Here is a 23,094-nt window from a genome sequence, read left to right as displayed (position 1 = left end):
ACATATAAATATACAGTCGCATGTAATATACAACACATAAATAAGCATACCTATGTATACTAAGGATATGAAGTAAGAAAATATAAAAGCTTTACATACAAAATATATAAAATATATTGAAGCACATCAAAATCTCACTAAAGCTCACTAATACAATATTTCAGTGCGCAATTGAACAATAAAAAATGTGAAACTGTAGAAACTACCTTTTAGTTAATTAATTTGTTTGGAAATCTGATATCTGTTTTTCAACCGATAACTCCGAAGCTCACTAATATGACAGTAGATAATTGGATAATAAAACATAAATATAGAAACCACTTTTCAGTGAAACAATCGTATAATTTTTTACTAGGAACTATTGTCACAGTGAATTGTTGGAAGTATTATTTAGGAGGAGCATATCGGCGTTCTGTTCACGTGTTAGTGGAAAATAATTTCTGGATCGAGAATCGTAATACGCGGGGCTTTTCTGAAATATTTCCCATATTAAAGGCTCAGCAACGAATGTCGTAAACTGGCTGCGTTTTAAATCTATCTAATTCGTACTGATCCATCTATACACACCCTATAAATAAGGTGTCGAATATCGAACACCTGCAGAAGCTGTTGAGTAAAGCCAGACACCATTAAATACAGCAACGACCAGTCCGTAATTCCTCCGACCAACCGGACAAAACGAAGAAAAAAGGTGGAGAACGGGCGAGTGCCACATTCCGCTAGAAAAATGGTCTTGCGCTGTTTGAAAAATAAAGGAACCTAACTTGCTAGAAATCAAGCCGCAAAACTTCCATACGAAACGTTTTTCTGTTGTAAATTATGTCTACCGAGGACGGTCGACGAAATGTAGATAGAATTGGAAAAAGCTCGCTACCGTTACTGCTTTCCTTACTTCTAGAAAGTTATTACAGTCGTTTGCTGCGTGCGGAAAAAATTCGGTTGCAAGCCAATGCACTTAACACTTAACGGATTCGCTGAAAACATTCTACAATATGAAACGGAAAACAAGCCGACCTATTGTATAACAATTAACCTGCAAATTGAGAATTCCTCTGCAATTATATTTTACTAAAATTCTTCTCTTTTAAAATAAATTCTTTCTCTTAATAATTTTAATGAACCGAAAATAATACAACATTTGTCACTTGATGTAATATTTTTAAAGTTTCTGTAAAAGTTTGCTAAAATGATTGTTTCAATATTGTTGCATAAAATAGTTCTTGAAATTAAAAATTGGACTAATATTTTTGAAAAAATATTTAAGGTTCATGCTTTAAACAACAGCTATTTAAAAAACCGTTCTACAGGTCTTTCGATCGCTGACACGAACGGATCGGTGGAAAAACTAAGTGGTTTTGCCGGCGTACTTAAAAATTCTTATCAGGGATCCGGACTGGTGAAAAAGCGTTTCAAATGAAGGAAAACACCCGGCTCCTGTTGTCTCAGGGAAATCACGCGTGCCGAGAAAAACGAATATCACTGGCTTCTCGTTAGAGCAGAGGTGCGCTTGCAAAAAAGACGGTACCCATTGTGTTCCTTCTTTTCCGTTCTCTCGTATCGACATCCCGGTCTATGCACCCCGGCTCTTTTTTTCTACTATTTTCGCGTGATAGGAGAGACGGGTTGCTTACGCCGTCGACTAATGTTCGCTAGCCGAAACACCACTGTTTTCTTCGTTTTTCCAGCTATTTTTCACCCCTATCCTATCTCCGTTTCTTTCCCTGAGCATTTCTGATTTTTCCTCTCTGTTTCCCCACACCTCCCGTCGTCCCTTTCGATAGCTCCTTTCCCCCGATATAATACCTCGCATTTCTCTCGCCGACGTAGCACGCGAGGCACAAGCATCTTTCTTAATCAAGGTCCCGCGAAATCAGGCCGAATTAAGTGTATTTATGTGTGCCGAATTCACCCAGCCCGCAACCGTTCCGATTGAATTCCACGGTGATGGATGTGTATTCGCACACTAAAAGCCTCCAGGTTCATTAATTTCTTTTTTCTTAGAGAAATGTATTTTAAAAATGTCTTTCCACACGGTTTGATAGACACAATAATATCATGCAACTTTCGTTTGAACCTCTCTTTCATATCATTTGTCGTTCTTGAAATATTTCAAAAGGAAATATTAAAAATTTTTTTAAGAGATGATTTCACCCCATTAAAAATGGTCATAAAAATAGTACGAAGTTTCATAATTTTTTGAATTCCATTTTTGTTTAATAAAACAGTGAAAAAATCAATTCAATCCATGTTTTTGTTATCTGAAGAAAATATTCTTAGAGCATTTTACTCATGTTGTTCGTGAACTTGATCAAACAAAATTCTTTAAAACATATTTCCCTGCGTACATTTACAAGGGGAGTGAAATATAATTTTTTTTTTGCCTCTACCCCTTTAAAATTTCACGTGAGAACGGGAAAGAAGTAATTGCCCGACAATTAATCGGAATAAAATGAGAATTTAATAAACGGGGCAGAGATTTCGAATTACAAATTAACTTTATAACTTCTCGCTCCGAATGAAAGCTGACGTATAATTGTGGTCAATTTTCCGTGAAAACGAAGCTCCCGGGCGGACAAATTTCATTGCATATTTTCAATTTTATGTAACGTATTATAGCCTGCGGTTGTACACTCCCGTTAAACAAAATAATAATTTGTTTAAAGGGGAGAAGGTTTTACTGCACAGCGCAACTTCCCAGTTGCCTTTTTCGCTTTATTTCTCTCCCTTTTGTGTCGCACATAAATACAATCATCTGTCTTCATCAGGGCCTTGTGAAACCGTGACGAATTAAGTGTATTTCGTACATCCATGCTCACGTACCAGAGATTCTGGCTTGTCAGAGTTATTATCGCGAGACGGCACGTCTTGTAATTGCATAAAATTGACCGAGCTGTTACAGGGCTATATACTCTTTACGACGACTTTAACAGTATGGACGCCAACTAGTTTCGCAGTAACGATGTCCCAAGGTGGTCACGTTTTACCCGTTGCAAGGGAACACAGTATTCTTTTTACCGCGTTAATCCGCGTCGATGACTAACCATTTGTCATGTAAGATTTCATCCAATTCGTTTCAGTTCCATTACGATTTTACTCTGATTTCTGGGCTCTGGATCTTTATGAAAAATAGAAAGTTCGATTGTAAGACACAGGAGCTAAATCTTTCACTAATAATTTTAATGTAGTGCAAATAATATATTAATACTCCTAGAGTTGTTTAATCTTTTCACTGTTTTAAATTGCAGATATTCATTTATTATCAGAATTCTATTCTAACATTTTTGTCATAAATGCATAAAATCTAGAGTATAGTGATTACATTAATTTCAGAGTAAAATTGATTAACCTGACCAGTCACCTGACTGCATTTGTTAAATAAAATTGAGAAGAAAATATAACCTTAAACATAACCTTAAATATAACCCGAGAAAAGCATGAGGATGGCCTGAAAAAAAATATCTTAGGTAAAAATGAACGATGGATGGCGAAAGTAAAAGCTTGGAGTTTTAAAATGAATCCAGGTGTATTGTTGTTTTATTTTTGTTAACGAAGTTATCGCAGTTCATATATCGACAACTTCTCGAGTATGGGGAGTGTTCGAATACTTTTTGGATCGGCTGTACTTGTAACGGTTTTTGAATATGTCCAACACACTGAGCACCTCCATTTTGAAACTTTAAAGAAGTGAAAATTTGACGAAGATGTTAAATAAATATAGTTTCTGCGATTATTTCGTTTATTTATATTTGTAATTTGCATTAAGATCCCTTGTGCCCTTAGGGCCCGCAGCGCAAGCCAGTTAGCTTACGAAAATGAGAATATTGAAATTGCTCGTTCAAAACAAATGTCGGTGCTATTGTTTCAGTGATAGCGGGATGGATTGAAACAGAGAATCTGGTCTCATTAAGCTGCATATCATCAATTCACTTCTGAATTGCAAATGAAACCGCCTATTCAAGTACTTGATAAATAAATGTGGCCAATGTATTTTACGTTATAATATCAATTACCTGAACAATGGCTCGGTATTAAAGATGTTTAACCTCTTCCAGCTTCCGCATTTGGTTAAACGTTGACAAGGTTATGTTTGGTAACTGTCACGATAAATACATATAGGGCTTGAATAACTTATTATAATGGTTTGATTATATTCACTCTGTAAGCTTGCATACTAAACGAGACATACGACAAGACCAAAATCGTTTCCATTTCCAACTGTTTCCAACCAAGTACATACGCCGTACGCCAAACGTCCATGCGCATGCGCACACTCGCTTTCACTCAACATATATTCGAGCAGACACTTCGAACCCTATTCTTAACACATTTCATTTAAACCAATCAAAAATATGCTATTTTTGTATCGTATTGAGACTAAACAGCAAGCACGACAAATATTTTTCGGGGACAAGATCAATTTTTAACGTTTTCATAAAGTGTATGCAGCCTAAGTAACTCGCACGCATGCGCACACTCGCTGTCACTCAACGCCTGCATTCGAACGGACATTTCGAACTCTATTCTGAACAGATTTTATTTAGACCAATCAAAAATATCTTAGTTTTATATCATATTTATCAAGTATGATAAATGTTGTGGAAGGACAAGATCAATTTTTAACCTTTTCATAAAGTATATGCAGTCTGAGTATGTAATAGCGATTGTTGAAAGGTATAAATAGTTATGAATTATGCATATTATTGAATCATACCTTTATAGAACAGAGGAAATGTTGAATTCTGGTTAACCAGATCGTTGTTACTTCTGCAAATATATTTTGGATTATACATTGAGTACGTCTTTCACAGTCACAACTTGCACGCACGGTCGCCTATAGCGTTCTGCGCACAATCGAATATCGAACGCTCTCAATTGATTCGATTCTCGCGGAGATCTGTAGGTGGCGGTACTTTCGAACACGATCGCGCATTCTTATGCGTGGACATTCGATGTCCAACAGAAAATTATGTACATCCGAATGTACACAATTTTTATTTTTAATAAATCATTTATGTGCATCACTTATTTTTAGTAATTTAGTAGATATTTAAGTACAACATTTATTTATATACAGCATTCATGATTGCCTAAATTTCAATGTAATAAAACACTTGCCAGTTTTTAATACAGCTTTTAATTTCGAGCTCTATAGAACATTTAATAAGGAATTTCCACTTGTAACAGTACAACAATTATATGTTATATTGTCAATTACTTCAGTGTACAAATTAATTCATTCCCAACAAATGGAAGGAAAACCTGAACAATCACGATGAATTAGAAACAAAGAATTTCATATAAAACAATACATTTTAGAAGAAAAGTAATGATGAATTGTGAAATTAAACAACACTTTCTGAAACGTTGAGAGACAATTGCATAAAATGGTGGTGACTATATAAAACGTCCCGAGATGGCGTCAAAATGACGCGTTCTAATATTTTTCATCGAGATGGTAAAGATGCATCCATGAGAAATTATTAAAAAAAATTTATTTCTTTCAGTATATATTGTAAAACAATGGCTAAAAATTTTAATATACACATTCTCGTTATTTTGATAAAGTAATATAAGCGTAATTAATTAATGAAGTTGTTATTTTAAAACATAACTGCTTGTAATTTCCTTCAAATCATGCACAAACTGTTGCAATCATTTAATATTCAGAACCTCTGTGTACGAGTGGTCACTAATAAACGCAAGACGGATCCGTCTGTAAGTAGACAAATAAACAACCGAAAAGAGAAAACAGATTTAAAAGAGAGCTAATGAAAAACGTTCCGTCACTAATTCGCGTAATGTTACACAGTTTCGTGGACTCCGGAGAGCTTTGTCGCTGAGGCGAATTATACGAATAAATGAATAAACGCGTTCGTCAGGCAGCAAGTATAATCATTAAAAAGCTTCCCGCCTTTCGCGCACGGAGAATTTCTGCCTCTAAAATTCCAGAACAAAACAGTTTCCGAATAATGCATTGGTAAACCCCGCTTCCAGTTTCGCAACGGCCTTGCCGGCCGCGTTCGAAAAAAGTTCACAGTCGCGCACCGTGCAGCAGCACGGAGAGAGAAAATAGAAGAAAAAGGGAAAATCCGAATACGAAATAGAACACAAAAATGCGCACTGTCAGCGACAGAGCGATACGGCCGCGCGCCATGTACAAATTTTTCGTTTCCCCGAACCTCGGCCACGATTCACAGGCATTTAAGTTTTGCTCTAACTCGGTACGAAGAAAAGAGTACACTGCTGTTCAAAAGCAGTGCTCGCTTAAATTTTCAAAGTTTGGGAACCGGAAAACACATTCTTGCGTTACATTTCTCTTCCAGGAATCGACTCGAGAACATCTCGACGAACTAAAGCTTTGTCCATACTGAAGCAACATCACTTTTTGTCGTCCCTTTGTTAACTTCTTCTTCTTCATTTATTCGGTGAAAACGGTAACTTTTTCAAAATACAGTAGTAACTCTACCGGGCGACAGTTATTCAATAAATCTATTTCTTTGTATATACATGGTAAAAATTGCTGAGAACTTGAAGAAATCTGAAGCAGTAATGTAAAATGGTCACGTCCGGTGCTCCGCATTAATGTCTCCGTAACCATTTTTAGGTGATCGCAATTAAGAAACTGTCCACATAGTTATGAGCGGCAGTGTATGCGGCTGGAGAAAGGGGAGAGAGAAGGTTAAAAAATAATAAAAACGGAGCACGGTTGGTACGGGCGAGCCGCGCTGTTTCGTTTTATTAATTAAAGGGGTCCAACGCGGATGCATCCTCGACGGAGCACGCGGCCATCTGTTATGTCCGTTAATTTCTATAATGTCCCCGGCAGCGGCGAATGTAAAACAGGGGGGCAGGGAGCCAGGAGGAGAGCACACGGCAGTGCCCACGAAATACGGGCACCGAAACGAAATTTGAGCCGTTTTGCGTACGAATAAAGTTGTCGCTCGTAATTGTAATGCAAGCTGCAAAATCACGTAATCTCTTTGTCGACGCTATCCGGTATGAAAATTTGCATTCCGACCGCATCTACGAAATTAGATGCGTTCAATCGAATTCGCGAATCAACCCTTCCACCATCCAGCCAACCGCCACCCCCTATTCGCTCTGCCTCGCCCCTCGCTCGCGCTCAAACACACCTATACCACCGACACACACTCTCAGCTACCACTCGATCGATCTTTAACTACGTGACAATTATTTGCCGTGGTACCAGTGAGCGATTAATGACGAGAGGAATTTATTTTGGTCGTGTGAGTTCAATTAAGCGAACGCGCGCCAACACGTCTTTTGAACTGTATTTGCTAGACACCGCAATAAGTATTTAATGGTATTTATGTCGTTTTTGTATTAGGAAAATTGATGTAGTACTTTCATTTTTCTTGTTCGTCGTTCAGTAACATTTTTACGAATAGAGTACTTCGATAAAATTCCTGCTTTCATGGACTCGACCGTAAATCTGTAAATTTTCAATAAAAATCTGCAAACTAGGGACGAGTTTTTCGTGGAACTCGAAATTCACGAATTCGAAGGGTCTGCTAACCACCGTCTGAACAGCTCTGTTTAGCCTCTCTCACCCTCGTTCACACACAGGCAACCTGAGATCCCGTCATAAATCCTTCGACGGCTGAATGGCGTCTCGCCATTCACCTTCGACTCCACTCAGAACACATTCACGCTAACATCGTACTTTAGTCGCTAGAACTAAAATGTCGAGTACAAAAAATCCGGTGCTGGTGAAAATTGACTCGTTATTAACCATCCCTGTCGCTATTGTAACTTTGGTTGTGAAACAAAACGACGGAAATCGCGTAGGTTGTCACTTGCAAAATATTGTGCCTTCAAATTTGAAGCATTCACTCGTACCTGTCGCCTTTATTTTGTAATCAATACAATTTGGGAATTCGGGGTTTATTGCAAATATGAATTAAATTTTGTTGCCACAGTCGAAGATTTCGACTGAGACTTAAACTAAAAATGATTGAAAATGTTACTTACGTATTTCTTTTTTAATAATGCTTACAGTTGCATCAATCTCCATTTCGACTGACAAAACACGAAAATATTGGAGAAATGTATTGAACTCTAGTGTTATGAAAATGATACTCATTTTCTAAACTTCAATTACGAAAATTCGACTTGTATTTTTCTTTAATTATTGTGAAAGTTGCATCTGGCATCTGAGACTATGATTTCAGTATGTAGTGAGACCGTTCCAACACAGGTATGAATTGTTGGAACTAAAAATTGAAAAGTAGCCCGACAACGGTGTCAAAGGTGGGGCATTTAAGAAAAATTTCGTCATTAACAATGGACATGTTTTACTCTTTTCCAGGCAGTTGTCAGGGAGCTAAACAGACTGGGAATGCTAGTGGACCTCTCTCATGTCTCGACAAGGACTATGAGGGCGGCCTTGCAGACGACGATGGCACCGGTGATTTTCTCTCACAGTGCTGCCAGGGCACTCTGCAATTCCACTAGAAACGTGCCAGACGACGTGCTCAGAAATCTGGTGAGTTTCCGAGCAACCACGTCGACACAGAAACGCCGAGGATATGAAAATGCGATGGAAGGCGCGAAATGGTTAAACCAATTTTGATATTTGATCACGCGAGTCTTACACGCTTCTTCTTCATTTATACGGTATATCTTCACATTAGGAGACCGGAGAATATCCGCGTGTTCTTCAAATTGGAGGAGAAGCAAGGTATTAGACAGAGTATTCTACACCTGCTGGTGCAATCAAGAAGATTGTAATTCTGCTTTGTAATTCTACCCGTACCAAGCTGTGTCTCCAAGACAACTAAATTTATTCCGTAAAAAATTAAACACTTCACCCACGTACTAGTTTTAAATTCTTCCTGAAAAAAGATTTGTATTGCTTATTAAATCTATAATATATATATAATATTTTTATTTAAATCTATAATACATACTTTGATTGTTGTATTAAATCATCCGTGGATAACATGATTGTTTCTCTGGATTTAAAAATTAGTGTAAGATTAGTATGATCAATATAATTATTAAGGGGTAGGTCTTGTATTTTTTATTTCAATTTTGTACGTATGTTGTATTGTATGTTCAATTTAATTCTGTTTCTACGTGTGCCTAAACTTTTAAGAATACACATTACTATATAAATGAAAAATTGGGGGGAGGGCAAAAATGAGAAACTGCGATTTGCATAAGTTGCAGACCTTGAATTTGAAGATTTTTACATTTTTCAATGTTTCTAGTATTCCTATACGTTATCAGATTTAAAGAAAACTTTGTACAAACTTTGGACTCGGATAAAAAGTGATGCTTGTGTTTAGTAAACTAGTAAACTAATTTATTTAATAACTCATCAAAGTTCGAGTCCAATCTTGAAGTTATTCCTTTTCAAAGAGTGCGCGGATATTTTTCTTCGTCGCTGTATTTTCATCAGGATGTCTCGCAATTAAATTTGAAATCGCAGTTTCGTTTCGTCCGTCATATTCCGCCGTTGGTTATCACATTACGTTGGGGAGCGGGGTTTGTCAACTGTATCTCGCCAAACTTTCGTCAGACGTAGCCCGCAAAACGCGGTCACTGAAACAACAGCGAAAAGGAGCAACAGTCGGATCTCAATTAGCAAATGAACTAAGCTCGCATAAAAGAACAAGCCCGGGAGAGGCCACGGTAAAAGACCAGGGCAGAAAAAAAAGAGAAGGAAACAATGTCACGCGAAGCTTCGTACTCCCAGTGCGGTGGTAGCGAAACTTGGGGATGAGCAAAGGAAAAAGCCGAAGGACATGTCGCGAAACGAGGGAAAAAGGAGGGAAAGAATTGAAATGAAAGGAAGAAAATCGACGGGTACACTTCGCTTAGGTATACACTGCCGTTCCGCCGCTACAGATGCGCAAAGCGTAGCAGAACGGAACAAAGGAGCAACTGCTTTCTATTATGAATACGTTTCGTACACTTGTAATTGTGGAATAATGGGCTAAGGTAAATGTCCCTGTTCGCGGACACGGCCCTATTACCAACACCAGCTCTACGCTCGCGATAGTTTCAGCTAATGCGCGTCATTTTGCTTATTCATTCGAGCGCATTACCGATTGGTAGTCACAGTGGATCCGAAAAGTATTTAAGCATTTCCGATTCTCGAGATAGTGACAACATTTAACTCGTTGCAGGTCTAGAAAAAACAATAGTACAGCAATAAACTCGGACCCATTTTAAAGCTTCGAGATTCTACTTTCGCACAGCATTATTAATTTTTCTTAAATATATTCTTACGTGACGTAGCAGTTCATGGATCAAGAATTGGGACAAGTTCAGTAGTGTAAAGTGTTCATGGTGTACCTTGAAAAATTGCACTTAAAAAAATCTTACGTCAAGCTTTTCTGTGACGTTGTGAAGGGGAGAGTTCAGAGGATTCGTTCACGAAAAAGATTGTTCAATGTTTTCAATAAATGCACAAAATCCGCAGTCTGAAATGATTAAATAAATGCAATAAACGAATTCGTTGGCTTAAAAAATACGATTTATAATTACATACGAACAGCAGAACAGTATTCCCGCTCCATCTAGGTTGCGAATGCTACAGTTTCTACAAGTCGGTCGATAAATGGTGTATGGAACGGAGTCGAATTTATATTGTTTTAAAACCATTATTTAGGACGATAAATATAATTTTTACAATTGTTGAGAAACACAAATTGGATCTAATAATAATCATTTTAAGAACACTTTGGTGTACCTTCAGGACACAAAGAATTAAAGAACTACCACATCGTTTTCAAGCATAGTGCTCAAAATTGATTTACATTCTTTCCCTAGAAAATTAGGAAAATTAAATTGAATAATCATTTCAAGAACACTTTGGAGTATCTTCAGGAGCTGAAGAATTAACCAGCTCACGTTCTCAGACTCGGTCTTCGAAAACTATTGAAATCCTTTTTGTGGAAATTCCGGGCGTATTTCACCGGCAGCAAAAATTTACGAGAAAAATATGCAAAGCAACGAAAACCGGTATCGGTATCTGGGTTAATGGGTCAATTCAGTATCTGGGTCTAATCGACTCATTAAAACCGTCTCGTTGAACGAGAGGACAAATTACCAGAGTAATATTTTCGTTTTATATATATTTTTTTCTCTACAAAAGCTATCGGCAAGATTCGGTTTTTCACTTGCTCGCTGGATTCTGTCACTCTCGTCTATCGATATCACGGCGTGCTTATCTCGAGCAATCTGTGGGAGAGAGACTCGTCGAGGGATTCGTTGAGTGCTCATCATCGGTCCCTTGATACGCACGTTTAATGGGTCCCTACTGTATTCCCGGAGCGCAGTGCATAAGCTTATCTAGAAGCATTACTGTACCGTGAAAGACTATACTCGGCCAAGAGCGCACTCGACGGTTATACAATTTAATCCTGCGATTGCAGCCCCGACTGCTGCGTGTCCCGATTGACCGATTGCAGAAATGTGAAACTGAGAGTGGCAAACCGGTATTTGTGTCTGTACCTAGTTCCACTGGTTCCTTTCAACGACCCGTGCGCGCACTTGCGCGCATTTTTATCCGCTATAATTTGTACTCTCTAGCGATGGGCATGATCCTTCTCAATTATACAAACTCATAACACGCATGAAGATTTAAATGATTTTATTTTATTCTCATATTGAAATTCTATTAGGTCGGAAAGAAAGTTCCTGCGGTTTTTATTATAAAATCAAAATAACAAAAACCGCAAGAACTTTCTTTCCGACCTAATATACATATACAGTAGGACCTCGATTAACCTGATTATAAACAAATATACGTTTAAATATGATTATATTATGAAGGGAAATCAATTTTCAAAAATAAAAAATTTATTTTGGAATATAAGGTTCCTCTGACTATTCTTAATAATGTTGAGATCAGGAGATCTGGCTAGCCAATCTAATATTTGGATATATAATAATCGAGACTATCAGGTTCATCTAACAGCTAACAAGTTGTATATTGAATCTATTCTCGTTCGTAAATTTTACTTTTCAATACGCTTCGATTCTTGCATATGAGTATTTGATTATCGAATCACTTGAAAATCACGAGAAACAATCACTCCCATCACTACTATTTACACTCCGGGCAACTGAGCCATAAATAAAACGAAACTGGTTGACAGAACCCGCTGAAAGTCTAAAAAAATCTCTTATCACTTTTCTTCTAAATGCTCATTAACATCTACTATTTTCGAGAGCAACATTCACTGAACTATTCCCGGCAAGAGTTTCCCAAATGCCAGTTCTGCTGTACACAGTAATGTCCATAACATTGGGAGAATTTAAAACTACTTCTCTATAAGGACAAGGAAAATCAATTTCTAGTTCACTCCAGTTTGTTGCAATTCGTAAGTATATAATTGATGATGTTTAGTATCATTCATCACATTATTTTTAAACATACTACTTTCAATTTCTTTTTACAATTTCGTTAATATTTCTGTCGACAAATAGCAAAATTATTGTAGATTTTTATTGGGTGATCACTAGACTGCGGATGTTTAGCATTTATAAATAAAATGGTTGAGTGAAATATAAGACAGTAAAAGATTTAAAAAATTTATGAACATTATAATATTGATTTTAACGTAACAAAGTAATTAAGGGATAAAATCAATTTTCGTTTTACTTCTGCTTCCCACAATCAATGCAGAACGTTTTTATTTTGCATAAATTCGCAGTCTAGTGATCACGTTTATATTTGAGGCATGAAAATGTGCATTGAAACTATAAAGTGCATCCTTGAATTTCGTTATTGACCTAAGGGATAATCGATTTAAATATCAAAGCCGAATAGTTTCTTCAATCTCGCACACCAGTGAATGTTTCTTCCGATTACCTCGTTTATTTAATCGGATGCGAGCGTGCTACTTCCGCTTAATTTCCTCGAATGACAAATGTTAAAGTTCGGAAGTAAGAAGAGACACCGGAGGGTTTCCGAGAGCATGCCGCTAACAATAAGCCGGTCAACGAAATGAGCTTGGTCGTTTCGGAGAATTTACGCCATAAGTAGAAATTACTGTACCGTGATGCGTATGGTATCCAAGCTTCAAATAGGAGGATGCAGAAAATGTAAAACGGCACACGTGAAAGTTTCTGGTCGGCCCACCCTTTTCACCCAGCTACTCGCATCCGTTGGCCAACGAAGAGATTATTTGGTTTTAGGTCAGTAAACACGCGACCAGAACCAGGTCGGATGTTTCGGGAAGTTCAGGATTGGTCCAAGCCAACCCCCCGGTTGCTGAATTTGAAAACACGCAGAGGAACATAAATGTTACCGAGTCATTCTTTTGTTTCTCAACCTCGGAACACAAAACTGGCCACACAACAAATCGGCTAAAGTAAATCTGGTTAGAGGCACACAATTGCCCTCGCTACCACAATATTTTTCATTTTAATACTGAAACTCTCACAATGGTCTCTTTCTGCTCGAAAATTATTTTCACGGACAAAGAAGCTTGTGTCCTTACAGCTGTGAACAAAATAATACAGGAAGAGTTTAACTAGTGTTTGGACTTTTGGAACATTTTCATAGTTGTAAATCATCTTTGCAATCTTTATGTAAGTACTATTTTCGTACTTAATTTTGAGAAAACTAAAATACAAAACTATCTTTCATTGACTAAAAGGTAAAAATCTTTTAAGTATTCTTATATGTGGTAAAAATGAAGTAAAAATATTGCTGATTTTGATCAATATACACAGTTTCTAGAATTTTAAATATTCGTCGACAAGCTCCGAAATAATTTACTCTATACAAAGTCCTCTAAAGTATACTGTTATGAAACATTTCATACATGATTTGACACAATTTTATTGTATATTATGTTCTGTCTCATTACAGATAATTGTACAAATGAAAAGTTCAACAACTCGTGCGCAACTGTGTGTAAGCACACTCGTGAAAACAAAAATTAATCTACATACGTAATTTCGCACTATGGTTTGCGAATATTGCATCGATAAATTTTATGAAATTATATTATTTGCAACTTTTCTGCAACAACAAACGTTAGTTAAGGCTCTGCTGCGATCAAAAATTTCTGTAGCATAATTTGGAACAATGTTTACACCACTTAAGAACTGGAGAATGGTGCAAGAAAAATTACTCAATTTCATTTTTCGTCGTTTCCAAAATGTCCTGGATCAAACAAAATAGAATTCGATGAAATTCCTCAGTTTTAAAGTCAAAAGAGCTTCGAGTTCAAAGGGTTAAATTTTTTTGGGCGAACATGATAATATTCAGAAGTAAAAGTATTAACAATTTCGGACGGAGATCGTAACACGTACGAATTTGCTTCGTTTCCATATTGTACGGTGGTAACACAGTAAACGATAGAGATTCGAAGCCCGTTCGAAGATATATATGTATATCCAAGCCAGAAAGTACGTGTTCAACGTGGCGCGGAATTTACGCTTCGAGTAATGGGAAAAAAGTCACGAGGGATACTCGCACGGTTGTATTAAATAATAAATGGCTCGGGTCAATGAGGCTAAAAAAGCAAAAAATAGTTCTGCCGAGAATTCCGTAGGATTAAATTGGGATTGCAATATGTGAGGCTACATGATTTATGTGACAGAGATGTCAGCTGCCTGATGAGAATATACAATCCGTTTTAAAGTATCCGGTCACGTTATAGACATCCATAAAAACAATTATCTGAATATTCACAGGTTCCCGAACAGGAAACGTTCCTCGTAAACTCACTTCGGAACAATGTTATCAAACATTATTACGGAATGTTGCATTAAATGGCCCTGTGATCATGCAAATGGCGCTTTTACGTCCACTCTAACCACCTTCGTATAACTGTGCCAAACTTTACCATTAAAATGACAAACTTTTAATAACTTTTACACTGGTTCATTAACACTTAATTTACCATCTAACACTAAACCCAAATTTAACCTAAACCAACCATTGATTTGCAATTGAAATTAAGCAATCCAATCTTCAAGGTCTGAAAACTGTTTCTCATTTTTGTTCTATAAAACAGCTTAAAAAAGGGCGTAGATTCAATTTTAAGCAGTCTTTGTAAAGGGGAAGATTCGGTATTCAAATCTGTGTCAGAGTCATTCAGAAAAGAAATTTTTTGGTGTTTTTACAGACAACTAAATTTGTAGCATTTTCGACAAAAATGTGTCCTCCATTTTTCACCTGCAGTATCATACACGAATATCCAAGCAAAAATTAATGAGGACCTGCAAAAGCAGAGGCTTCAAGCTTTAAAAACAGACAGACAAGAAAGCGAGCTAATAAAAGCGTTGTAAAATGAGCCCTTTATCATTCTGCTATTTTTTTAACAAAATTGTCTCAGTTTATATATTGACTAGATTAAATACTTTTTAGACCTACATATGTATCTCAATGGTGCCTGTCAAGACAATGTAACAACTGGATAATAACTGTATTAAATAAATGAATGCATTGTGAAAATCAATAGTATTGGTCAGCAAAATTCTAAAGCAATAGCTTTAAAAAGAGATGGTCGCTGCAGAAATAGTTAGATTGATGTTTCGCGAATTAAATTGGATCGCGGTTGGCATTCAATTAAGAATAGAACCTTATCTGTAATGAAATTAATTCGAGCAGGATCTAATATAGATTGAAATTTGGTACTTCGTAACATCGAACGGGAGAATATTCATAGAATGTTGCTACTGAAATATTTCCCTAATTCGGTAATGGAGACAAATTTCTATTTGATGATTAGTTTCATTATCCCGGTGGTATTGCACGGAAATATGCATTCGCCCGAATATAATGCAATCGTTATATATTATAGTTTGATTATGAAAGATTTCATAGGCCGAAGCTTATGGGATTATTTAATTCGTAACGGATACCGAATTAATGACACAATACTGGATAAACTAGGTGCTTAAGCCCAGCGTGCAAAGCTCGACTAAAATTTAATCCCTATCGAAGCCGTGCGCCTGCCAATCACTGATGCCGAAATGACAATTACGTTCCATCGGTGCTTGAAACTAATCTCTGGGATTAAATTTGAGACGAGAACAATGCGGGACCGCCTTAAATTTGATTGAAATACGCGCTCGTGAACATGATTGTGCATTATTAACACCTCAACACCGAGTTTATAATGTTTTCACCATTCCGTTCGATTTCACGATTTTAATGCCTCACGCAATATCCCGTATCGTGTCTATTATGATAGGGAAATTCATTTATATATACAAAACTGCAATTACAAAATCGCAATTGTGATAAGCGTCACAAATAATCACAAGAACAGGGGTTAAATAGAACCATGTACCTTCTAATAATTTCACAGAAATTTTCGGAATAATTATATTTCATATTTCATATCTTGTTTATTCATCTATTCATTATTAACCTGCATCAGTAAATAGGCGTGTGTGCATTTAGGATATGTGCTGATAGTGTACAACGTGTTCGTCTGACTAATGCACACTGTTTCTACTTGTATTCAGATTTCGAAATATATTGCTAAATGTGATAAAACAATGCACACATATTTATAATGAACAAAAGTATACAAACCATTGTATTTATAATATATGGAAGCAAAAGATGGATATATTTTTTCGTATTATTTAAATAAAAAATTAATTGATAATACCAATTCTTGTTATTTTATCGTTGCTTTCGAAAACTATATTTGAAATTTACTTAAGGTTATCTTTCTGTGTATTCGAGCTCAGATGATCAGTCTGTGAACGTGTTGATAATTCAAAACCGGCAAACTCCGTGTAACTTTATCGTTGCAGCAAATGATAAAAAATTGTTGTGCGGATGTGACTCGATAAGAAAAACTGCCTAATTCCCGGGTATTCATTGTGTGTACCTCGATTTCTCGGTAGATTCTTTGAACTTTATAACCCGGTCTCTGGTAACGACACAGTTGCCCTCGGACAATTCGTCAATGCCTAGTTCCTGATAAAAATCTAAAGAAGTCCGAGAGTACAGAGCGATCTCTATCTATCCCGGGTAACCGAGCTCGGAATGGCTCGAGCCACTCGAAGAGACCGGTACCCAATTTTATCTAGCCCTTTTATCTTTGCTTCCTATCGAAAACTACTGAATGAGTCAATCCCGGGAAGACAATGGCTCGCCGTCTCACTCAATACCTGACCTGACTTAAACCGTGAGGTAGCCCCAACGTTAATTAGACCAGCAGTGAAGCACAGCTAATAACATGTCGCTAGACAGGCCATCGTTCGGTGTCTGATTGGTGTAACTCATCCTCGCGTTGCTTCGTCATGATCGAAGCAGTATTGATTATGATGGCGAAGCAAACACGATACATCTTCACTTCCAATCGCAAACAACTCTTCGACTCCGAACGTAATCAGGCGAATTGTTTCCTCGTCGGGCGATCGCTTTTTCCAATTTATTTCACGTATTTCGATTCCCTTTGTTTCCCCAAATTACAAATTTAATGACCCACAAAGGATTTGAACACTACATTTCTGGATCTGTTAAAATTGTCGATATTGAAATTGTGATCATTTCGTAAAAACAAATAGGATGACCATAAGCCCGGGATGGCAACCATAAGCCATAGGATGAGTCCAAAATAATAATAATAATATATGTAGTAATAGTACAGTTTTATTATGTTTTTCAAATACTTGAAACCAATTAATTTTAATTAAACACAGAATACAATCTTTTGTGCTATTCGTCAAATGAAAATAATAATTAGTAACTCGTTATTTCAAATTATAATTATATTCTGCCCGACATATCATATTGAATTTCGTTGCATACATATATGAAAAAAGTAAAATGCATGGAACATAATGCGAAAACAAATGCATATTATGATACATGTAAACACATTGCAGTGTTTTGCGTTAAAACATTGAGGGGGTGCATTATTTTCATTCAACATTTCAAGCCGCATCACGACGACGCAGTAATATTAATAATTGATCATTATTAGACGACAATGCTTTTTTTATACACAGCAACAGTGTTATATGAGCCCGTGACATAAAAATCCCATAGGTTATGCAGATTACATGTTCCTATAAAATTCAAGCTTTTATCTTACTTTTGTTGTTTTTATCTTACTTTTGCTGCTTTTTAATGATTGATACTTTCTGAGCATCACACAGGTTTCGTTCGATACAAAAACCTAAATAGAAACAAATCTTTTGCAAAATGAAACTCATTTATGGGAATACCGTTTTAAGTAATGTGTTAATGGTATTATTCTTTACCGAATTTGTTCAACACACTCGATTTGAGTTCCACGAGCAAAGCGAACCTTTGTTATACAGGAGCTCGTTCTATGCATGTTTTTTACTTCCAAAACAAACCTTTCAGTTGCTAACACACGTTTTTCTTTGGTTCTGGATTTTATCGAACAAAAGTTTACTTTGAAAATGGAACTTCATCGAATTGTTCACAGTGTAATTACTTTTACATTGGATGTTCTCTAAAACAAAGCTTTGTGAAAAAAAGCATTACTTTTTCAATTTAATTTTACGCTTCGCCGTGTTTTTTCTTTCACCGTGTTCTTCATTTTTCAAATGCATGAAACGCTTAATAAATTAAATAACGAAAGAGGAGTCTTGTCAATTGTAATTATAAAATTACCAGAATTGCAGATTTAAAATATAATTCATTAAATCATTCTTTGTACAAACTGCACACAAGATGTGTACTGTGTACTCTATCTTTAAGAGCTGCAACATATTGATCTAACACGACAATAAACTATGCTATGTAATTATGTAAAACCATCTCAAAGTGGGCATTAGAAAAATTCTTCGAAAAAATATATATTTCATGAACAATCAAAAAATGTATAAATCATAAATTCTATTCATTTTATTAATTTTTAACTGTGATAAGTAAAGGTTAAAATTCGAATAGAATAAACAGTGGGAAGTAGAAACAAAATATTTGTGGTTTACAATAGTGTACTTTCTGGCATGTAATAAAGAAATATTTTCGCTGCACAGTTCTAAAAATGATATTTCAGAGCGGTTTCCGAATCAGTTCGTACGGATTCTGCCTCGGAATTGTGGACATTGAATGTTTCATGGGATTCTGAATCAATCGTTTCAAAATCCTAGCGAGCGGGAAATATGATTTATAGAGATTCGCGATATTAAAATTTCAGGACAGGATATACTGCTCCGCGGCAGTGAAATTGCGTTTCCACAGTGTAACTTTACGATTTCTTCCAATTTTATTGGCTAACGCTTCAGGACTTTGGCGGAGACTAATAAAGGTACCTTTCCATCACAGTCCTGATTCGGAACAGTAAATCCTCAAACCTATTTTATTAGCTACTGCAATTAAAATACTCTTTAACTCATAAATCTAAATATACATAAAAATTAATATTGTAAAATTCTACCTCGATGAAATAATTTAATTAATTAAACAATTCTTCTCGTTACATTATATCGGAAGATCAAACACAGTAATGTGTCGATATAAGCGAAAAAGATATGCATGATATTCGTAAAAAAATTTATTCCCACTATTATGTAGTGATTTATATTATAAAATTGTTCGTTTCTTTTTAATTGTATTCATATGAAACTGTTATCAACACACGTTTATCAACGTAGAAGACTATTTACAAGTTATTACAGATTACTTTTAACATAACTATTTACAGATTAAGAAACATTAATGCTTTCATTGCTGAAACTCGAGAATTCTAACAGAAACCTGAAGTTCACTCGAGCACGAAAATCTTCAAACTTTACTTCGAAAAAACTACGGGAGCTTCAAGATTGAAGATGTGATAGCCAGAGAGAATCCGATTGTTTCTAGATCAGCGATTTTCAACTACTGCGAGAAATTCTGAGAAATATCTACAAAATCGAATGTATTCCGCAAAGATTTTTATGAACAGTATAAATCGTTGATTTATTATTATCGCTGTTAAATTGCGAGCAACATAAAAATTTTGTTGAAAAGCACCGTAGACAAAGGATCAAATTAAAGTATTGTAAATAAGAACATCGGTAAACAATTTAAGCTTTAGGTCAAGAACCATGTTCTCTGACCACAACAAATTGTGAGAGGTGTTAAAAATTTCAATCCTGATTTGCCGAAGGGTTACGAGAGGGCGTAATCTATCATATATATCTTTTAAGTTCCCTATCCGGCGGGAGCGAAAGGCGAGGACGATTTATGACCGCACAGTCAAAGGATTTAGTCCTGCATCTTTAGCTCCCATCGCTTCATCTGTCTCAATCTTTATCACAGGAGAAAGTAATTCGTTTAAATCAATCTTGAGTCGATGAAGACATCCAAGAAGCGTTAGAATCAATTAGAAAACCGGTTTAAAAAACTTCTAACCGGTTTTCTTTATTTCGAGGGAAACATCGTCATCTTATATTTCAAGAAAACTGTATTCTCTTTGAATGCGTGGGATGTCGTTCGAACAACTACTAAATCATTTAATGCAGTGCCGAATAAAATTAATGGAAAAATATATTCATTCACTATTATTAAGAGTGAAAAACATTAAGGGGGTAGTTCTCATTTTTCAATGATGCAAAGATGGGACTTTTCAGTAATCAAAAGCGCTAGATAAATGATCAATCAAGGCCGCGATCGCCCTCAAAAGTCCTATTTTTACGTTTACGAGACGTAATTTACCTCAGCTTTATGAAAATAGCTGCTTTATGCTCTCGAATAATGCAAATCACGCTGCCGGATAATGCAAATTACACCTAGTAAACGTAAAAATAGGACTTTTGCGGCGATTGCGACCTAGATTGATCTTCTTATCTAGCACTTTCCCAATTCCAAGTAGGTTCTAAAAATGATGAGAACGATTTCACAAATATTAAGAGCGAAAAATGCGGCTTCGAGACAATCGAACCGACGAAACAAATAACCGACGATCGCATCGACTTACTAAACTCGACGGCTGTCACAGCGAAGCCATACACCATATAATAGATACCCGAGCGGAATGCTTCTCGTATGCATCGCGAATTGACGCAATATCAATCATTCTATATGTAAATGAAGAGGATGGCACAGGGAAAGCTCACAATATCCTTTGGCAGCGTTGGAGGAGCATACGCGACCGTAAACTGTAGCGGTGACAGGTGATTCTGATAGCGGCAGGGTCGTTTCCGCGTATCTTTCGAAAAGCGACTTTGAAGAAAAATCAATATGGAATGCCACGAGTGCGCCGTCGGTTTGAACAAAGAGCTCGCTCATCGAATTTTAATGTGCGTTTCCCAGTCACAGATACACATGGAAAGCGCGCCATCTCGAATCACAACTTTTTTAATATCTGCCTCTCGCCGGTATCGTACGCGTGCAACTTACAGATTAAAGTTGAGGATACGTAAACTGCACGTTGCAGCTTCGTGCAACTTACCAAAGGGACTTACGGATTCCACGTTACCTTCAATGAGACCTATTTTTTTTACAACGTCGGCACGTTCTTGGCTGTAACTTTTTTTATGCCGCACATTTCATCGCGGAAGAACATCACTAGACACTGCGGATCTTATGCAATTTATGACAGAAATGTGTGTGTTTGCGGACTTTATTATGCGAGCGAAATGTTTTCTGTAATTTTTGGCACAGTTCAGAATGTCCACTCTAACATTTATATTACGTGTGCTTCTTTCGTCAATTGGATACATTTGCTTCACGATGAGTGATAGACTGCTGTATACAGTGACTCCCACTAATATTCGGACGCGCACTCAACAAAACTGATACCTTTTTTAATATTGGACTATACGATTTGAACTTTTTTGGGAAGCTAGAGTAATTAGTTTACTACAGGATGTGAAAAGAAATTTTTCCAAAAATTGCAATTGGTCGGAATTCCAGAGAAAATACTAGAGGTTGCATTCTACAACTTTTTTATGCGAGTCTATATCGAACATTTAAAAAATACGTTTTGTAGACCTGTGTCAATTATATGCACTGTGAAAATTTTATCGAAATCGGTTGATACGGGAAAAATCGACAGACATTGAAAGATGTAAGAATTCTTAGATTTATTGCAGTTAGAGGCCGAAAATCGTGAAAATCTGCAATTTTTACCATCTTTAAACGTTCCTAGCTCATTTCAACGTCGACCGATTTCGACGAAATCTTCAGCATATGTTTAATCAACACGGATCTACAGAACGTATTTTTTAAATTTTCGATATAGGCCCACATAAAAAAGTTGTAAAATGCAACTTTTAGTATCTTCTCTACAATTTCGACCAATTGCAATTTTCGAAAAAAAAAATTTTTCACAGCCTGTAGTAAACTAATTGCTCTAGCTTCCCAAAAAAGTTTTAATCGTTTGATATCAAGTCGAAAATTATGCAGTACCATATTTAAATTCGTTCAATGATTCCGCAGTTTTCTGTCTCACCCATTTATTTTTGTCATAAGTGCATAAAGTCCGCAGTATAGTGATAAACATATGAAAGCAGTATCAATTAGCAGTTCAATTATTATGTAAAATATACCGGGTGTCCCAAAAATGTTGTATTTGTAAATGAAAAAATTATTTGAAATGACCTTCGGATCACCCTTTCCAAGAAAATATAACAATTTTGAGACATCAATTGAGAAATTGATATACGATATAAAAACCAATAGAAAAATTAAAAGAATTTAAAATGCCTGAGAGAATTCATCAACTTATTAAAATTATTAAAGGAAGAAATATCAGTTTGATGAAATATAAGATAGTAAAAAATTGAGAACTTTTTATTAAAAGAAGAGATGCTCTATTTGATTGTAGTAGCTTGATGCAGAGAATTTTAATTATGCTACATCAAGGTGTAAATGGAGTTGAGAGACGACATCCTAGGATTAATTATATTATTGAAATTTCTGACTACGGATACGTATGCATCGAATAAATTCTATTATAATTTTCTTGTCCGAACTTTACGATTACTCCCTTCTTTATGCAAACTCCATTCAAAGATTCACAATCTCGGCGTATCTGATGTTAATGATTCTGTTTGCAGGCTAAAAACGGGGGAGTGGCAATGGTTCCGTTTTATACATTCTTCATAACGTGCAACAGCACCGCCACCATAAAAGATGTTATTGGTACGTAGAACACTATCAACCACATGCTATTTTGTTGC

At 36.2% G+C, this 23,094-nt stretch overlaps 2 protein-coding genes across 22 annotated transcripts in view; one reads left to right on the top strand and one right to left on the bottom strand.

Annotated features, from left to right (window-relative positions):
* Positions 1–23,094, bottom strand: part of LOC143214797 (uncharacterized) — a 308,560-nt gene that overhangs the window by 240,230 nt on the left and 45,236 nt on the right. For 6 of the 20 annotated variants that reach the window (XR_013010216.1, XR_013010225.1, XR_013010223.1 and 3 more), the window contains exon 1: positions 4,712–11,657. The exons of 2 other annotated variants lie outside the window; for them this stretch is intronic. The gene's annotated coding sequence lies outside the window, so the exon portion shown is untranslated. 12 more of the 20 variants (XR_013010221.1, XR_013010217.1, XR_013010220.1 and 9 more) reach the window with 9 other exon arrangements.
* LOC143214788 (dipeptidase 1) overlaps positions 1–23,094 on the top strand; it is a 228,519-nt gene that overhangs the window by 195,742 nt on the left and 9,683 nt on the right. For both annotated transcript variants that reach the window (XM_076436179.1, XM_076436180.1), the window contains exons 9-10: positions 8,330–8,506; positions 22,972–23,056. In XM_076436179.1, coding sequence (XP_076292294.1) covers positions 8,330–8,506; positions 22,972–23,056 — 262 coding nt within the window. The remainder of the gene's footprint in view (positions 1–8,329; positions 8,507–22,971; positions 23,057–23,094) is intronic.

This window comes from Lasioglossum baleicum, chromosome 13 (assembly GCF_051020765.1).
Source record: "Lasioglossum baleicum chromosome 13, iyLasBale1, whole genome shotgun sequence".
NCBI classification, from domain to species: domain Eukaryota; kingdom Metazoa; phylum Arthropoda; class Insecta; order Hymenoptera; family Halictidae; genus Lasioglossum; species Lasioglossum baleicum.
This window is presented reverse-complemented; position numbering and strand designations above follow the sequence as displayed.